Source organism: Megachile rotundata, chromosome 7 (genome assembly GCF_050947335.1).
Source record: "Megachile rotundata isolate GNS110a chromosome 7, iyMegRotu1, whole genome shotgun sequence".
NCBI classification, from domain to species: domain Eukaryota; kingdom Metazoa; phylum Arthropoda; class Insecta; order Hymenoptera; family Megachilidae; genus Megachile; species Megachile rotundata.
The window spans coordinates 4147127-4168137 of record NC_134989.1 but is presented as its reverse complement, the minus strand read 5'-3'; the positions used below and the strand labels follow the sequence as shown (position 1 = coordinate 4168137).

Sequence of the window (21011 nt, the reverse complement as noted above, 5' to 3'; positions counted from 1 at the left end):
GAAAGCGAAGCGTAGAGCTTTAATTCTGAAACGTAGAACGAAACAAGTTTCATCGTAACGTTCATCAGTAAACAGAGTTCCGAGCAGCGATCTAACGTTTCACAAATCTGCTCAATTTTCAGCTGCATCTCGTTAACACGTTGCCGAGTAAAAGTGTCTCTAATTTCTTCGTAGCGTCGGTTCTCCCTCGCCCAAAGTTGAAACAGAGCGCGGAATGTCGGCTAAGACCTGCAGCCAAAATAACAAAGGAACGAAATGGCCGGTATTAGAGAGTTCGTGGTGCGGAGTCATTAGCTACTTCGACATGTAAATTGGTTAATTGCTCGTGCTCGCAACAGGGGATGACATTTTACCGAGACTACGTGGTGGTAACACCGCAGGCGTGAAGCCACCAGCATGTAAAGAGGAAAAACAATGTTTCCTCGGGCGTGAATAAAATTCAAAGCGGAAACTATAGTTCTCTTGCTCTGAGCAATTTAACGAAACGATTTTTCTTCGATTAATTGATATTTTATTTTACTGTCAAATTATGCGATCTGCTATTAGGTTCTATTGGCAACAAACGGGGTGGGTTGGGAATTCGGAGACATATGATTTAAAAGATGTAGGGACTTGTAAATTCTGGAATTTGCGAGTTTTTGAATTTTGGGATTTGAAAACTTGAGAAAAGTATCTGACAATTTGAGAATATTTGTATTTGGGGGTTTCCGAGATCAGGTAGTTTGGATCTAGTGAATTTGCGGATTTCAGGATTTGGGGATTCGGGGATTCGGGAATTTGGGGATTCGGGGATTTGGAGATTCGGGGATTTGGGGATTCGGGGATTTGGAGATTCGGGGATTTGGAGATTCGGGGATTTGGAGATTCGGGGATTTGGGGATTTGGGGATTTGTGGATTTGGGAATTTGAGAATATTTGGATTTGGAGATTTTTGAGATCAGGTAGTTTGGATGTCGCGAATTTGCGGATTTGAGGATTTGGGGATTTGTGGATTTGGAAGTTTGGGGATTTGGAAATTTCAAGATTTTAAAATTTGTAGATTTGAGTATTTTGGAATTGTGTAATTTTGAGATCACAGGATTTAAGGACTTTCAGTATTCCAGATTTGGAGATTTAAAGATTTGAGTATTTCAGATTTGGCGATTTAGAGATTAAGGGATTCGAAAATTTTAAGCTTGTTGTATTATGGGGATTTGAGATTTGGAGCCTTAGGAATGTAGGGGTTTGGAAATTTTGTATCAGAGGATTAGAGATTTAGGGACTGGAAGGTTTCAGTTTTGGAAATTTGAGAATTAAAATCCATTTGAAAATCGTGGTATTATGAAATTTTATAAATTTCGTGATCGGAGGATTTATGAACTTCGAGAGTTGCAGATTTGGTGATTTACGGATTTGAGAATTTCTAATTTGACAATTTTAGGATTAAGGGATTTTGCACTCTCCTTGTCAGTATTAGAAATGAAAAAAATGTGCCGATTGCGAATGTGTCAATATACTGATGTTGAAATCTTTATTATCGACTACCTTTTATAAATGTCATAGTTTCTGCAACAGCATGGCAAAATCGGTAGAGTGATGAGCCACAGTCAAAAGCCATACCTTTTTGTGCAGGTTCAAGTCCCGATTAACCTATTTTTTTCATTACTATTTTGATTATAAATTATTTTATTTACGAATTTCACATAAAATATAATACCCGCCAAAATATTTTAGCAGATTAAAATTATCGTAAGAATTCACATATCAAATATTAAATATGCAATATACAAAATTCTTTTTTGTTCTTAAAATACATGTACTGGCATGATTGCTAATGGAAAGACACGCGTTTGATTTATTTTGGTAAACGAAATTAATTTTATCCGTATTTTGTGTCTCCAATTCAATATATCAATCCTTGGTCGCGAAACTGAACGGGTTTAATTAATGTTACATACATGGTAATAGATTTCACTGATATGTCCAACGCATAATACAACTCATAATTCAACGGTTCTATGCAGAATTTAATTCATTACTTATCAATCAGATTAAAGGCAATTATATCTGTTCGCTGATCAGATTTTGTAGTTAAGTAGCTTGATATATAATATAACCAAGTGACAGAAGATTAAGAAAATCTTGTAAGCTGATTATCTTAATCATGCTAATGCTGCAAACAATCAAAATACCTGAGCTAAATTGTTTAAATTAATAGCATTTCATTCTATTTACGAGTATATCAATATTACATTAATTCCGAAGAATTAATTTATTTATGCAGGGAACAAAGTTATAATCCATTATATACATATTTTATTATTATCGCAAGAAGTGTATTCTTTGCTCTATTATTATCACTAGAACTACCGACATTAAATGTTCGTTTATCGAAGAAAGAAAAATAAAATGAAAAGGGAAATAAATAAATACTAAAGCATCAAGTAAGATATAGTTCTAGTTCTAGTGTTATTTATAATGATTATTTTCATTATTACTTTTTTTTGGAAATCGGTCAATGACGGCCGAATATTCAATTTAAATAGAGCGCCAGTTTACTTTCTTTTGTTTTCAAGATTACCAACTTTCCTTTTACGTTGTTTATGTTACTCGTTATATTCGCCCGCATTCATTGCGAAAAGTATTACGCAGTATATAAAAGGCATATGCTTCCTCTTATTATACAATTTTATTCGTGTACTAGTAGGCCAGTTAATCGTTGACTGAAGTCAACGACGATTAGGCTTAGAAAGACTTTGTTTTTAAATTACTCATTATGATTAAATTAAATGCGTTTCGGCCTAGTAAAAATGTGTGTGGCGGTGTAAGTATTATCATGTAGTTGTTTGTTAATATTGTTATTGTTGTGGTGAAGCAGAAGAATCTACTAAAACAAAAGGTAAACAAAAGTAAGGAAGGGGATCTCACCACGTTCGCCACAGCCTGACAACTTCTTGGCTTTATTATTATATAGAGATTATATTATTATTCCTTATTTAATAAAATGCGTGTTGGCCGACCACAGTTACACATGTTTTATCGAGAGTGTCCCTAAATAAAAATTACAACACTTTTTATTATTCGCATGTGTAACGTCCCTGGAACCTAGGTTCAGATAGTTACAAGCGCTAGGAAGGTAAAGAGCGGCCTTTACCCACTAAACGACTCGTTTTCGCAAATAACTAATCTAAAGAATGTGGGATTCGTGTGGTATGCGGTTAATTAAGGAGTGAAATCCACAGGTCAATATCTTTCAACAATAAGGTTTATTCAATAAAATGATAAGAAATGAAACTAACAAATAACAATAACAACAAAATAAAGAAAAGGATATAAATTATAAATTATAAAGAATTAAATAAAAATAGAAATTTTTATCTTTTGAAATAGAAATGATAGAACTTGACAAATTAAACAATATGTAATAAATAATCGTGAATTTAACGAAATGAAACTCGCTGGTTAATACTTTATATTGGATCGTACCTAAGTCTGATCTCTAATAAAGTTAACTTCGCTTTCGTAATATTAACTAAATTTGGTATTCTATATATATTCTCGTATATATATAGATTCTCGTATTTGAGGCTATCGCAAAGACAAAATTTATCTTGGTTTGTACGATTGTGATTTATACAAATGTTCTTTAACGAAACTAATTAATATTAGCGCTTTATAGTCTGCCGCAGTGAGGAATCCAACCCAAGTGTGATTCTCTAAAGTGTACCTAAATACGTTTTCGTAAAATCTAACGCGGTGTAGTCGACTACGGAAATTGCGCTAGAGTAAGAACAGCATTCTTTTATTAACTCAAATTACGAAATTTATTTGTATCTAATGAATTATTTCTTCGGAACAATTACTCTTTTAATAATTCGATTCGACAACTAATTGTTCATGACCCTTTTAGCTAAAACGAACACTGACAGCCGAAACCAGATCGCTTAATTGGAGAGCCTGCGTTAGCTAGCTACGAAACGACCCAGAGCGAGCTCCAAGAATCTGAAGGCGCGTTAGCAATCCGACGAAAAATGAAATATGAGTAGCTGAGAGCTATCGTTTCGACATCTTAGCCTTTCTTGGCGTTAAGTATAGCACTCTCCCAAAGGAGTTTTAGATAGAGATCGTTTGAATGGGGAGCCTGCGTTAGCTAGCTACTAGAACGATCCACGACCTAGTATCTAAATGACGTATACCCGCTTGACCAATCAAGTATCAAGATTCATTTCGGCTCTTGACAGCGAAAACTGTTCCGTTTATACTTATCAATGAGACTTGTCAATACCTCGACTTCGAAAACTGTTCTGCTCCTTAGTCGGGTTTCGCTCGCCCTTTTATACTCGCAGGTTCGCCGAATTCCTGGAATTTCGGTGACGTCGTAATTATAAAATTGAATTGTTTAATTATATTTTAAATGTCGCTCTTTAATTAATGGCTAACATTTTGATATTAAAATAATAGTACAACGGTGTTTTAGCGAAAAATACATTTTCTGTCCTTTTCTAATGAACTGAGCACAAATTCTACGTGAGCCGAATCTATTCCGATATACAGTTTTTTAGTTGACGGAAATAATTTTGGTTCCGGCTATGAATAGTACAGTATTGGTTGATTCTACGTATATTAATTGATTTAGTTAATTAATTAATTTAATGTCTGATAATGCCGTAAATAGAAATAGTATCTCTGTCCTTTTCTAGGATTAGCGCTGATTTCAAGGATTTCGGGGCGAGCATCTCGGCACGTAGGCACATATCGTAACGGAAATTTCTTATACAAAACTATACATTTATTAGAATTAAAATAAAATGGTACATGATCTTGTTTTAATTATTCTAACTTAATATTCAATTACTTATACGGAAAATATTACCTACTCTAAATCAAAACCATAAGATATAAATGAATATATATATATATATATATATTATATATATTATATAAAGGAATCGTGTTGGTAAACACTGAACATTTATTGTGAATATAGTAATGAATAAAATAAAAAATCCGCAGCAGTTTTGAATATCGTTTTGTTTTCTACGAGTTGTCGAATACGTTTCATTTCGTATGTGCCATTCGTGTTGTTACAATCGACCTGTGTCTATAAATACATATTATATCAAATAAAACATGCATGTTTAAATTTAAATAAATTTTCATTCAATTTTCATCCATATCCAATAACATATGTAAACCGGAAAATTTGAACATTCATAAACTGAAAATTTTCATTCAAATTTTAATATATTCAAAATCCCAAAATTTTCATATTTTGAAATTTATACTTCCAATCATTCTAGTTTTCGAATTTTTAAATTTACAATTTTCGAAATCTTTCATTTTCCGAACTTCTCAAATTTCACAAAGTTTTCAAAACCTTTCAAACTTCTCAAATTTCTTCAATTTTTCAATCTTCTTTTTGGTGAATATTTAAAATTTCTCGGACTTCTTAAATACCTTAAATTTCTTAAATTTCTTTTTGATAAATTTCTCAAACCTCTCTAACTCCTCAATGTTCTCAAACTTCTCAAACGTCTTAAGCTTTTCAAATTTCGCAAAAACACATTCTCAGTTTTCTAAATTCCCAAATTTCTAAATGCCTAAATTCGTGAATTTCTGAATATCCAAATCTTTATATTTTGTCACACCCAAATTTCTAGGTCCAAAATGTTCTAGATTCTCATATTCGTAAGTCCCTAAATCCCGAAGTTCCAAACTTCCTCCATCCTCAAATTTTTACCCATTTTTCTACAAAGTCCAGATTGGCTCTTTCCAGATTGTTCCATAAAACATCCTTACACTTATCAATAATGCAGATTGGTAAAAAGCTAGATTTTGCAATTTCATCTTTAAAAATTTCACAAGAAGGAAACATGCAAGTATAAAGAATATTTTGCAAAAAAAATCATGACAAAATATTGCTTCTTGGCTTCAAAACGCCGGTAAAATGAAGTGAAATTTTTCACATTGTTGAAAACCAAATGTTTACTGTCCTTGTTTCTCCAGACCAATACACTATCAAATAAACAAAGATCGCGGGAGCTAACCATTTTTTTTTGCAGAAGTTCCCAAAAAACCCCAAAATAATACTGGGAGTATTAGGTCACCAGAATTAACCTTTAATTTTCGTAATTGAAAATAAAAAATCTGAAATCTTCCAGATGCGACAAAAAACCCAAAACATTGCTCGGAGTATTCGAATATCAAAATTGACCCTTAATTTTCGTAATTGAAAATAAAAAATCTAAAATTCGTCATTCATAATCTTGTCCGTAAATGTAGCGATAATGTCACATTATATTATCTTGAGACTTATATAGCTTTCGTTTGTAAACATTCATCAACATCATTTATACTTTCATACTCTTGAATCCGTAAATCATGAATCCATTTCGAATTATATTCGCGAAAGGATATCTTCGCTATGGAACTTTGCTCGTGATCGCGAGCCTGTTTTATTTATATCGGGTAAACCATCAATGTGTTCGATTCTTTCCGCCATCGTTGACGTATCCGTTTCCTGTTGGTTCACTACGAATAATACAGCCGGTGAAACGGAACTTCTATTTGTTCGATGGATCCTTCAACTTTGTTGCTAACGATTTTTCCACGTTGCGTATGATTTAAAGGACTTCTCTCCGTATTCGCACAGAAGATCCCCTGCCGTCAAGAAACTGCCATGAGAATTCCGAAATTCCGGATTTCGCGAGGATCCTTGACAATCTTCCTGAATTTTTCCTTGCGGAAAACATGATGGAAGGACATCGTTATTTTTATATGTGAATGTAATATTTCCTACGTCAAATTTGCGTACCACCGGGACGAAAGAGCTGATGTTCCTTTCTGGAAATATACATTTATTTAATAATGATGACACTAAGGGTGCTTATGCAAATACGTCTACGTTTTTATACCCCTTAAGCTTATTTCGCATCTCTTGTGCAACTCATTCCATTTGCATATATTTAAATTTTTGAACTATTAGTATTGGATTTGTAAATTTTCAAATTTCTAAATTTTTAGATTCTTTTAGTAAATTTTTAAATTTTTATTCTTCACATTCTCAAATTTACAAATGCACATGAACTTCTGAGATCCGAAAATTATAAATTTGTAAACTTATATACAATTTTTTAAATAGAAATCCCAAAATTTTTTAATTTTTGAAACTGTACATTCGTGAATTTCCGAAACCGTAAATTTACAATTTCTGAATTAACAAATTTACAGATTTCAAAATTATTAATCTCATAAATTTCCAAATTCTTAAATCACAAATTCTCAAATTCCTACATGACCATATTTCCAAATCCCCAAATCACCAAGTCAACAAATCCCCAAATCCTCACATCCCCAAATCCCCAAATCCCCACGTCCCTAAATCCCCAAATTTCCAAGTCAACAAATGCCCAAATCCCCACATCTCCAAATCCCCAAATCCCCAAATACCCAAATCTCTAAATCCCTAAATCCCCAAATCCCCAAATCCCCAAATCACCAAATCACCATATCTCGAAATACTTAAATCCGCAAATTTCTAAAACCCTTAATCACTACATTCCCAAATATTCAAATTGGCAAATCTCTAAATTTTGAGACGTTTAGATTCTTAAATATTGGAAGTGTTAAATTCTCAAAATTCTAAATTCCCAACTCAATCAAATTTTAAAAACCCTCAAATTTTCAGATTGCTAAGCTTTGACATCTCCAAATTCTTCAAATTTATAGTCTTCATATTCTGCTATTTTCAAGTTACAATACTCCTAAATTCCTAACTTCCATTTTTTGCGAAACCAGTATTTTTTAACCGACTTCGAAAAAGGAGGAGGTTACTCAATTCGATCAGTATATTTTTTATTTATTTTTTTTTTTTTTTTCCTATGTGTGCCCGCCGATTGCGCCTAGCTGGATGGACCGATCGGAACGAAACATTTTGCATCTGGTAGGTTCTGACTCCCCATTGGTACCATTATCAAAAAATTTTTCATTTTTTAATTGCAAAGTATTGTTATTGCAAAAAAACCGGCAACTTTTGAAATAAAGTTTTCTCGATTTTAGTGCGCTTTTAATATCTTATCACGGACATGATTCTGAACAATTTTATTCATATACAAATTTCACGGAAAGGTTCAGTTTTCGAGATATTAGCGAAAAATTGTTGAAAAGTATTGAAATCAACTTTGGACGATTTTCATGTCCTTTTAATATGTTATCAGGGACACGATTCTGAACAACTTTTTCCTTATCCACAATTAAGGGGAAGCTTTAGTTTTCGAGTTATTAGCGAAAAACTATTATTACTAATGTATTGAATTCTACGTATGCCTCCGTGTCTCTGGTGGTGTATGAGTCAACATGCAGTCGCCGATTTTCTACTGTTTCTACAAACACGTCTTGCCGGCCGATAAAAAGTGTGAAATAAAATAATTTTTAGAAAAAAAATACGCCGACTTCGAAATGCACTAAAAAGTATAAAATAATTTCTATTTCCTAATGAAGTAATTTCTATTTCATTCAATCATACAATTACGTAACAGATATGAATGAAACCTATTTACTCGTTAGGTATTATATTAAATACATTTCAACCTTTTCGGAGGCGGCGCAAAATTAAATAACATATTCAAAATAATCTTTTAATTTTGCGCCGCCTCCGAAAAGGTTGAAATGTATTTAATATAATACCTAACGAGTAAATAGGTTTCATTCATATCTGTTACGTAATTGTATGATTGAATGAAATAGAAATTACTTCATTAGGAAATAGAAATTATTTTATACTTTTTAGTGCATTTCGAAGTCGGCGTATTTTTTTTCTAAAAATTATTTTATTCATATCTCCACATCTTCATAATTATATTTGTCATAATAAAAATAGCCCTTAAAATCGTCAGTACACCAAATTAAAAATTATCGATTCAAATTTCTGAGCAGTAAATTATTCGCGGTATAATTTCAATTTATAATTATCAAATTTTTCCACATCTTTGTAATAAATTACGAACCACCAAATGATGACGGGATTTAATTAACTCTTGACTCGACGTCTCTCCTCCCTCTTAATTTTAATTAGTAACCAGTCAATTAATCCACAATATTAAATCTCCTCTATCTGGCGACGTTAAAAAGTTCACCGTTCATCCATCGTTATTATCAGTCGCTAATTAATTAAGAGCCCTCGTTGCCAATATTCGTCGGCAGTTTCGTGTTCATAAACTGCTAGTTACTTATGTCTTGTGCTCGATTTATTTCTTGCCTCCTCTTCAACCTGTACAAATAAGCTTCGTGCATAGGTACGTGTGTACACGAGGGTGCAATTTAGAATTCATTCCGTGTGCCGTGATGTCGAGCACGGTCGACTAAATTCAGCTGGAAAGTCGACGGTCGATCGATTCATCGTTCCGCTCGCATGCTTCCAAATAGAGCAGTTTTAATCGCCTTTGGCGAGCCGTGACTGGTTTTACTATTTTTCAAACGGTGTAACGGAAAAAATCTTGAAGCAAACAGCAATGCGTCACGTGGGGCGCGATAAGCTGTTGCAGCTTACGTTTGTATTCACCGTTCAAACGAAATATGATGGCAAAAAATTGATCCGAGGCTTTCGTGTTGTTGCTAAATTCATGTATCACTAGATTTCTGTTGTTATAGATTCTTACGCGCCTTGTGCGCTCGAGGCACCACCCCCAGAGTTTTTACATACTATATACACCGTCTTTACATACTTAACACGTTGACTGCCGCGCGCATTTTACGTGGTTTGCCCATAGCGCCGCCATGAATTTTTTACTATGCGGTGCATATTATTTTGAAACATTATTTATAGCAGATAATGTATATTGTATAATCATGTTTAATGCATTTTTCGTGGCGGGGGTCTTCAAATCATTATAGTAACAATGGTATTATTTAAAATTTGATCAGTATCAATATTTACTCTATTTATGTATTTAACTATTGGTCGCGTCGCCGGTCACCGGTGGCCCCTACGGCGCTGTAGCCAAGTCGAGTGCCGGTCACCGGTTACCCCCACGGCAGCCAACGTGTTAATGCGTGTAAGCGCTTTTATTCTTATAACTTTTGCTGGAGCGGGAATTTTGAATATTTGATAGTTTTTGCGTTACCAGTTGCTGACAGGGGGAGTTCAATGAAAAAATCACAAATCTCTAGTACGTCGGAAAATGTTCAGACATTTTTATGAATGAGGGAGTTAATTAAATTTTGATTATATAGTATATTGTTATTTGTTAGGTTCTTTCACTCCTATATCTGTATGTAGGTTTTATAGTCATTGATAGCTAAATTCAATGATTTTAATACAATTTTTTATTTTTGTCCCAGTTGCATTAAATGAAACATCAGAAGATCGTTAAAAATAAAATGAAATAAAATGCAATAATATAATAAAATGATATTAAATAATATATTATAAAAGAATAAAATGAAATAAAATAAAATGTAATAAAATAATTAAAAATAAAATAAAATACCATCAAATAATAAAATAAAATAATTGATAATTAAATTATATTAATAGAATGAAATAATAAAGCAAAATAATTGAATAAGTCTTGCATATATACAATGTATGTAAAAATAGTATACCATTGGGTTAATTAAATAGAAGAGGATGGAAATATAAGAATTTCTCGAATGTAGTGAGGTTATGCATTGGAGCTATGTTAGTATTCTTAGACAGACTAAAAATACGTTAAGTAGACTTCTGTACGAGCTTGTGTAACGAGCTTGAACGATTTCTGCGAGTATTCTATTTGGAGTGGAGCAACAGTAATCCAGACAAGACCAACTGAGAAATAGAACGAAACGACCCTGAACGATTCAAGGAAAATCGAGGCAGATGAAAATATAATGTAAACTGTTACGCGAAATGCACTCTAAAGGTATTTTAAATTGTTCGTATTTACTTGATAATAAGAACACTGTTACTTGCGTATCTGAAAGCTCAAACGGTTACGTTTGTTATTTTTGCGTGAACTTCGAAACCAAAAGTTTGATCAGAAACACTTACAACTGAATGAAGACCCAAGTTACATTGCAAATGTTAGATTGAATATGTGGGGACAAATAATGACATACTGTTTATTAGTAGAGTAAACAGAATGAAAGAATCGAATAATTCTATTATATTTACAATTTTGTATGCGACAATACGATCTTTCAAACTTACAATTAAACTTATATGTTACGGTAAATGTGATGTATTCGGTGATTATGTATAATTGTCAATTATTAAATAATTATCACTACGTTTCATATTATAATACACATATGTACAAATATGTTTGGTGGTATAATACATAATAATCGGATTAATCATATTTACCGTAACATAGATATAAATTTCATTAAACTTAATAAAATTAATGTAATTATTCAGAACCTATTCTGAACCAATGTAATTTGAACCTATTTAAAGTCATATATGTACACATGGTGCATATATGTACATATGTATACAATGTGTGTGTTATATGATTCGTATGTGTATAGACATGTGATATTTATCAATATAATTATTACATAATCATCATAAATCTGTTCAGGAATACTAATTACAATTTTTATCAAAGCAAGACTTCTTCAAATAATCAATAACGTCATTAGAAATCTATAACAGTAACAATTGATATTCGTAAATGTTTCGCAGTACTACTCGCGACAGTCAAATTTGAAACCATAAATAATTCCATTCGTAGCATGGCGTATGATTCTACGGCTGTAGTATGCATTATGGTTCGCGTTCGGTTACACCATAAGCGCGAACTGGCGATAATAATCATATTCTAACAATACGCGTGGCATTGCTTTGGCCTGTAATTACAGCCAGCAAACGATCGATGCCCATAATGTAGCCCATAATATCATGTCATTATGTCATTACGATAATGGCCAAGACAGCGCGTAACCGGCTGATGCGTACATCAGCCAATCCCTATGCCATGAATTTCAACGCCTTGAGAAACACCGTGCAAGTTTTCGTGTTTCTGTCAGACATTTCTGTCTGATCCAAGACCTGTTCCACCCCACTGCTCCAGTCAGAGTTTCATGAAATTAGTCATGCTCGCGTTAATTGCATTTAGTGGAAGTACTGAATTAGTGATTACTGTTGATACGAAAGAAGAACAGTAAAACGTTGCTTTCTATTATTAAAATATTAATAACGATGAATTAAAAATATAATATTAGCAAAGTTTGAATGCTTGCTTTTAGTTTAAGGTATTTACATTTTTGTGCGGTTTTGGGTTGGGTGTTTTGTCAATTTGGTGGTGACTTTTAAGCCTGTAAATTCGCAAATATTTACAATTATAGTGATGCAATGAATACTACATTTGAAACTTTGACAAACTGTAATAATAATTTCTGTTACTATCATTTGTTTAAATTTTCAAATTGCGATATTCATCTCGGTTGTGAATTCAATCTAAAATAAAATTTATTTGTAAAAAATATTGTTTATCATTAATACATTTATTTTGAAAAATATTATTTTATTATACATATGTTATATCCTATAATTATAGAGAAAAATATAGTGATATTAGAATATAAATACAGTGATTAAAAGATATTACAAAAAATTGTATAACAAACATTCCATAAAATTTTTAACATCATGTTATTTCAATGAATTACTGTTCTTTCGCAATATTTCCCGTGGTCAGCCAGCATCATGTTTTTGTTAACGCGACGCATTACGTCTGTTAAATAATATTTAACCTAGCGCACGTTCCGTGTACGTATTAATTAAACCGTTAATTAAATATGCTTCATTAAGGATCCTGCTGATTTTGCCTAATTATCCGTGAACATTTGCAGCTTCCTGTCAGCAACTGGTCTTCGTACCATATCCCCTAACTAATGTGTTACAACGTTATTATGGTAACGACTGAGCTAACACGCTTTATATTGCAATCCGTTAGACTGGTTGTATCGTTATCGCCTAATGATTTAAACAACATGTGAAACGAGAATAATTGTTGTATGTACCCTTCAGTTTCCGAAGCGAAACATTTTAAATATTAAATGTTATAGTACGGTGAACGCGTTAATGTTTGTGATAGAATTTAAAAACTTCCGAGTATGTTTTCGACGATTTTGCGTAAATATTGTGGAATCTCGTTCCTCTTTGGGAAAGGTTAATAAACGTTTTTGTTATTTTAGATTAAATTCCTGGAACGCTGGAGTTATATCGAAAATATTGGATATCAATTGAAGGCTAAATGCGTTTAATAGATAAATAAAGTATAAACGCATAGATAAAAATAAATAAAAAAAATGGAGAAAGTTGTTCGTCCTTTTGGTTAGATTGGCAATAGATTCAATGTAGGAACTTTTAGTTTTCATAAGTTTGGCATGTGCTGATTTTCGGCCATATTTTTCCACAGTCTTTCTCACTTCCGTTGTGACCATCAGACAAGTAAGATGCGCGGTAGTAGCATAGAGAGTTTTCTTTTTATATCTTTATACTAGTTTGTATTTATCGTCTTTTTGTATTATCCTTTTATATTATATACCTTTTTAAACATGGTTGTGTTTTTGATTCCACGGAAATTAACCCTGAACAAAAAATGTATCGATTTGTTTTTCAGAAATGCAAAGGAAAAGAAGGGGTGAACTATAGTAGATATTTTATATTGCTTTAAAGGTAACGCGAGATCCAATTTTCTAGGCTCTAAAGGGAAGGCTGATGCACAAGGAAAATTTCCTTATAACCTTTCGTAAACTCATCTTGGAAATTAATTTCCTGACTAAGCGTCATGTACCTTTCAAAAGTTATGAAACTGGAAGAAGGAGAATAAATGATCAAAACTTTCATGAAAGTGCCCGAAAGTTTATATAAATTTCTAATTTTATTTTCTATTAAGCGACGAAAAGTGATAACGATTTTTAATGATGCATTAAAATACCACAATTCGTAAACATTTAATTATATACGTGCAATAATTACAAACAACTTTTAAAAAATTCTAAAAAAATCTACCAAAATTACATACGTAAGTTTATATTTCAAGGTTTTAAACCAATCGACGTATTAAACTGTATCGAATTTGATCATATCCAACTCAACTACATTGAATTAAACGATATCAAATTGAATCACATCGAATTGAATTGCGCCGAACTCTATCCTGCCAAATTCAGCTGCACGGAATTGAATCCTGTCAAATTCCGTTACACAGAATTAAATTGTACCAAGTTGAATTTTGTTCAATTAAATTGCATGCAAACGAATCCTGTTGAGTTTAATTGCTTTTAAGTTAAATTGCTATATTGAATTTGAGTGATATTAGATTACGTTGAATTTAGTTAATTGCATCGAAATGAGTCACGTTTAACTTAATTAGATTGAATTGAATCGTCGAGTTCAATTACATGGAATATTACGTCAATGTTATATATTAATATTGTATCTTTACAAAGGCAAAAACATTATTCAAACTTGAAACAGACATGCATAGGATACATTGAAATTGTTCTAAACAATTCCAAGTGAGGATTTCAGTTCCATAGATCTTTGCATTGAATTAATGATTTAGGTAAATAATGATCTATAATAAATGCAAGAACATTCGAGACGAGACGTGTGCAAGAACATTCGCGACGAGGCACGCGCGAGAACATTTGCGAGCAAAAAGTTTCGCGAAAACAATTGCCTATAAAAATCGGCCGTCTCCCAGGTCAATCAATCAGTCATCGTCCAGCTCGCACTCCGAAAATATCGAAGTTTTGTCTCACCATCGCGCGCTTACAAACACCTGTACAGAGTTTAGTCTTATAGTTTATAGTTCATAGTTTTTAGCTAATAATTCTAGTCTGTAAAAATAGTTTAAGTGTTACCTTTAATAAATTGGTTTAAGCAAAATATCGCGTTTTTTATCCACGCAACCACTTCAGTATAAAAATACTAATCCATCTTTATATATCCTAATCCCTATATCTTCAAAACTTCGGACACCCAAATAGCTAAATTCATAAATCCCTAGACTTTTAAATTCCTAAATCCCTAAGTCCCTACATCTTCAAATCTCTACATCCTCGAATTCCTAAATCCTGAAACCCTACATTTTCCAACCCCTCCAATCCAAAATCTCTAACTCCTCAAATACCGTCACTTCCAAATTCCTATGTCCACAAATCTCTAGTCTCCTAAATCCCCAAATTCTCATATTCCTAAATTCCTGAATCCCTATGTCTCCAAATTTCTACACCCGCAAATTGCTGGATTGCCAACTTTCGAAATCCCTAGATTTCCATACCCGCAAATTCAGAAATTCAGAAAAATACCAAAATGTCTCTTTCCTTTCTTGCCTTCTTTTTCGACGTTAGACTTGATACAGGTGAAGCAAGAAACGCAAAAATTCATGTACCTAGTGGCAAGGCTACTAGCACCAATTACTGGTATAATGTAGGCGCGCCCTTAGGCCTGTAAGAACCTCTTCACTTTCTTTTTTATAACCCTTTTCCGCTATGTCTGTCCCTATTCGAATTGTTCAACGGTTTCTAAGCTTTCACTTCTTTTTCAATTTTCTCTCTCTATCTATACTTCTTTCTTTTTTCCAATAAATTTTCGAGGAGGAGTATTGAAAGCTGCAACAGTCAAGCACGAGTTTTAACCGAGTTAAGATTGTGCCCTCATACTCGTACATATAACATAAGAATAAAAATTGTGTCAAGGAACGTAAGCTTCGAATTCGTCATTTAAATCATACCTTTCTCCCACAGTATTCGAAGAGTTAAGAAACGGCAAAAGCTTTTATCCAACACGACATCACAGGACCACCATCAGCCACCAATCCAACGGACAAAACCCGTTAGAAAACAATTCCGCGGTGGGATTTACAGGATCCCGCATTAAACGAGCGGAGTAAGATCGAAACGAATCGTTGGGTTAACGATCCCGCTGGTGGATCCCAAGAGGACAGGGAAACTCCATTGGATCTCCGCACAGGAGTGCATTCCACACTCTGTGCCGAGTATGGTTGCGTTTACGCGTTACCAGGACGCTATGCCAGCAATCAGGGCATGCTCTGCGGTCGGTTCAGATGAGCGCAGGAAAAACGGGAGAGATAAAGTGCAGATTGCACGCCAGGGAAAAGCAGTGGCGCATCAAAGAGCGATTAACCTCTCGCGGGTGGCAAAAGGAAATCCGTCGTTTCGTCAGCCTGCAAAAGAGGATCGTTATGTTTTTTTCGACGATCGTCGAATCGTTTCGACGTGATTGAAAACCGACCGAGCGTTCCTCACCCGCTGTTACATCGGCGATATTGTTTCAGTGGCCTGCAGGAAGTCCCTGGGTCGCTCCAACTACGCACGGAAATTGTCTCTTGTATCGATACGCAAATTTTTGTCTGCCAAATATTTTACTCCACTTTTCTGTTTGTAATTCTGATACATGCATTATTTTGGGCGTTTCGTGTAACAACAATCGGTGAGTCATTGGGTGACACATTGAGTCATAATTTCAAATAGACGTTTTTGAGAATGTGAAGCGAAGGTGAACTAACTTTGTCATTTTTGTCAATACTCATTATTTTGAGAGATATTTAATATTTGACTGTTTGATCACCAGGAGTATTAAATATTTCTGAATATTGCAATAACTGTGGTAGCGATGGTAGTAGAATAGTAGATTATTGCGTAAAAATATGATCTCTTTTTAATTTTATTAATTTGAGCTTTCGGCTGAAAATGACCATCTTTCAAATATTATTTTGTAGCGTGTTAATAACAAATTATGTAAACAGAAATTGGCATATTGATATAAGAAATCAGATGATTTTCATAAAAAAAATTTTTTAGGGCATAAACATATTCGTTTAAGAAAAACTTTTTTATTGAATTTTACGAATGTGAAACGAAACGAATGAAGGTAACATAATGAATTTATTAATTTATGAAACTCGATTGACGTAAAGGGTACAAGGTTTATATTTCTGAAACGACAGAAAATCGATTTGTAATCTGTAACGCATTTTAATATTAATTCGTCAATCTTTGTTTTCAATGTATTCTTCACGCATGACTTAGTATTTAAGGAAAACAGATCATAACAACCTATCAAAAGCTTAGATCATGGATAATAAAAAAAGGTTTATATTTAAGCAATGTAGTGCATTAACTCTATCACAAGTTCACATCAACAATTATTTTTCTATTTTTACATATTCTTTTCTCTTTTATTTGTTTTTTTTTTATGAGAGTACGTACAAAATCGTAAGTGAGGGAATACTCTTTTTTGTAACATGTATAGTTTTTAAGTTGAACGAGATTTAAAAATAAATGTCCAAACATGATGTATTTTCTATACTGACCAAGGTAGTTTAACCGCTTAGCCGATTATATTTTCAGCGTCAATGAACTCATTAAGCAAGTAGCTTGTCATAAACCCACGGTTATTAATCTATGGCTGCGACCTAATTACACAGGATCATAAACGTTAGACCCTTAGACTTGTCGGGTCATCAACCACCACCGATAACGCACAATGGCTCAGAATTTGTTAACCGTGTAAGCATATGCATTTCATACTTGCAAATTTGGCCTAATCTACTAAGTGTAGTCTATTAACATGTAATCTATTTGGTCTAATCTATTAATATGTAATCCACTTATTTTATGAAAATCAGTATGTGTTTTTAACAAAATCAAAATCCTATTTTGTCTCAAATATAATTATCTTTTCCTAATGCCACTAAATATAACAAATTTTTTTGCCACCTTTTTTTAATGCAAAATAAATTGTAGTATATTTTATACATGAACTGAATTTTTAATTTGTCCAAAACGTATATACACACATTTTAAACTAGAACTAAACTTACAACTTGTTAAAGAAATATACTCAGAAATTTCAAAGTGGAACTGAACTTTTAATTTATTAAAAAAATATGAAATCAATACCTAGCTTATGACGTTTAAGGAATTATCGTTGTCTGATATCCCAAAAAATATTTACAAAATAACAACTACTACTACATATTTTCACACATGATACTTTACTTTTTTTGTAATCGTACATGCAGATGGTTGAATTCAAAGTGGACGGTATATTTGCAGATGGTTGAAATCGTTGCAAAACAGTACCAGTTCATTCAGATTCAAAAGCAGAGAATTACCGGGAACAAAAGAGCATCGAATCCTCCAAATCACATTGGACCTAACCGAGCGCTGCCCCAACTATCGGTTAGGTATGTAAGTTCTCGTTGCTGGACCAGACGAAACAATCGGCTCGCATCTTAATTACGCGGCCATAATTTAACAGGTACCGCGTCCCCGAGCAGGCATTCGCGAAATGCATGCAAGTCTGCAGATTATAGTTGATGCCGCGAATGCGAGCAACGATTACCGCAAACAATGCAGACGATATTGAGTGGCTCGGCCAAACAAGAGCCACCCTTAAGTGAACGCGTCGAATGGCCGCTTTGACTTCAAACGCGGAAATAATTTCTGGTTAATGTTCCATAGAGTACGACCTAGATTCGTTCTAATTTCAGGTCCCATGATTGCTTACTCGACCGTACATTATGGTCCACATACGTATAATAACCGAATGTGGAGAAGAATTTGAAACATTTTGAAGAATTAAGCAGATTTTATTACACTCTTTGCTTTCTATTTTTTTCTCTTTTCTTGAAAATAAATAATGTGGAAGATCGCTATATTTCGAAATTTTTTGAAAATTCTTAGATCTATAAATCTGCGAATCTTCACGTCAGATTATATGTAAGAATAAGTAAATTTTTTAAATCTGTGAATCTTTAAATCTACAAATTTCAAATGGTTAGCTTCCTGAATTTTTAGCTTGACAAATTTTCAAATACACAAATTTTTAAATTCTCAAATACCCATTCAAATCTCCACACGCTAAATCTACAAAATATCAAAACTCATAAATTTTCAAATTTTTAATTTGGCAAATCTCCAAATTCTTAAATTTCTAATATGACAAATCTCAAAACTCTCGAATACAAAAATCTCTAAATCCCCATATTCTGAACGTTCCAATATATCTCCAAAATCTCGACCTTCCAAATCGTTAAATCGAAAAATTTTCAGTCTCCAAATTTAAAAATTACCAAACATTCAAATATCTATCTTCTTAATTTCCGAAATTTCGAAATTATAATGCCTCCAATTTATCAGTTCAGTCCAAGTTACTTTCGTTTTTCGCGTTAATCACTGTGCACACTGAAAATCATTAAAATTTCGCTGATCACGATAATAATTTGCTATAACAGCACTTACCCACAGAACATAGCCGACCACGCAAGTGAGAAACGCAATCATAATTCCATAAATTGTCGGCAAAGTTTCCTCGCTGGACTCCCCTTTCTCCATATTATTGTTTCCACCGCAAACTTTAAAATCACAACAGTGTCACTCCTTATCCGTAACACAATTATTGTCGGAATTTCGTTTAAATGATAAAAGTTGTACAATGTCAATTAGCTATTTACACATATTTACTAACTGTAAATAAAATTATTGTAAACGAATTGTTTGTAGTACATATTTGAAATAAGTTTCACTGCTTTTGATCAATGAATCATACAATAATGATGCACTTTCGTATCTTATAAATAAACACAATGAAAATATGAATTGGAAACTGTATGTTCAACGAAGTCAACGAGATACATATTAATTATTAACGACGTAAATTGCATTCAATGTTTTGTTATAACCGATTCACATATGGATAATTCATATATGCTTTTAGCATATATTACAGTTTATTTGCATGCTATTTAATGATTTATTTATGGTGACACAATCGCACTGAATTATTATTGCAATATACGATGATATTGTTTATGATTTTATATGTTTCACATAAATATATGTTTTGCTTCTTCATTGCACATTTTGTAATTTTTATATATTACATTTTTTTAATATTGCAACTCACATTTTCGATTAGTTTCATTTCGAAATTATATCAATGTTTATTTAGATTTGTTTCACTTTTAAAGTCACATTGTTTACTGAATGAGGGTATAAACTTCTTATATTTTACATTAGAAGTTGAAATTTACTAATTGTTATTAAAAATACAATTACTTAATTTGTCAGGCTGTTGCTTGATGTTACACTATACAACCATATTGGTCATTTTGATACATTTCAATTTAATTCTTTTAAATTATAGGGATGCTTAAATAGCATTTTAGTTACTCCCATACATTAGAAATATAATACATCTAAGAACATAAGGAAATAGATTATTATCTTTTTCTCACAATGAATAGTCTCATTAAACTCGCTAAATATAAAACAATCTTTCATTAAAATTTTACAATTGAACTTGTAACTAATTTATGAACTTCTCTAATTTGTAACTTCCCTTATTGCATAATAATTTCTTAAGAACTGCGTTATTGTAAATATGAAAAGGAAACATTTATGTTTAACTGAAAATCAATAAATTTTTTAAAAAATTGTTTTTATACTACTATTATTATACTATAAACCTCTACAGTGACAATAAATTAGACTGTAATAAATTAACAAATTTACATTTCCTTTTAACGAAGAGACAGTAAGCTATCTAATATCTCGAATAAGCAAAGCAATGAAAGGCCATAGAAAATCAAACACTTGCATTTATTAGAAATAAACACCGCTAACAAAACGCAACCGAGGATAGGATCTTTTGTGAGACGGCTTTAATGCGAATCGTAAAAGCGAGAAGGCGACCGGATTTCCCGTAAAAATCCCGAAGTGCTCAACGCAAATCCTCCTTATCGAGAGGAAACTTTCATCTCCAACAAATAGCGACACCGATTCCCGTTGTCCGGCAACAGTAAATCGATAAATCTGGCTTCGTGTAGCTATTTGCTGGAAAATCGTTCGACCAGGAAACACGAAGACGCGAAACGGAGAGAAAAAGGAAGCGGGACGATTCTCCGTTGGCTTCCGAGAGAAAGAGGGAAAATTTACGTCGGTCACTTATCGAGATCGACCCTATACTCGATCATCTACGAGCTCCAGAAATGGCTATTTTTTCCAAGGAA

At 32.9% G+C, this 21011-nt stretch overlaps 2 protein-coding genes across 2 annotated transcripts in view; both read right to left on the bottom strand.

Moving 5' to 3' along the window:
* Positions 1–21011, bottom strand: part of LOC100878748 (uncharacterized) — a 911930-nt gene that overhangs the window by 462016 nt on the left and 428903 nt on the right. The gene's annotated exons all lie outside the window — the stretch shown is intronic.
* The window catches only part of LOC143264809 (uncharacterized), a 202884-nt gene continuing 185162 nt past the window's right edge, over positions 3290–21011 (bottom strand). The window contains exon 4 of the mRNA XM_076533679.1: positions 3290–6822. Within this exon, the coding sequence (XP_076389794.1) occupies positions 6775–6822 (48 nt within the window). The 3' untranslated portion in view covers positions 3290–6774. The remainder of the gene's footprint in view (positions 6823–21011) is intronic.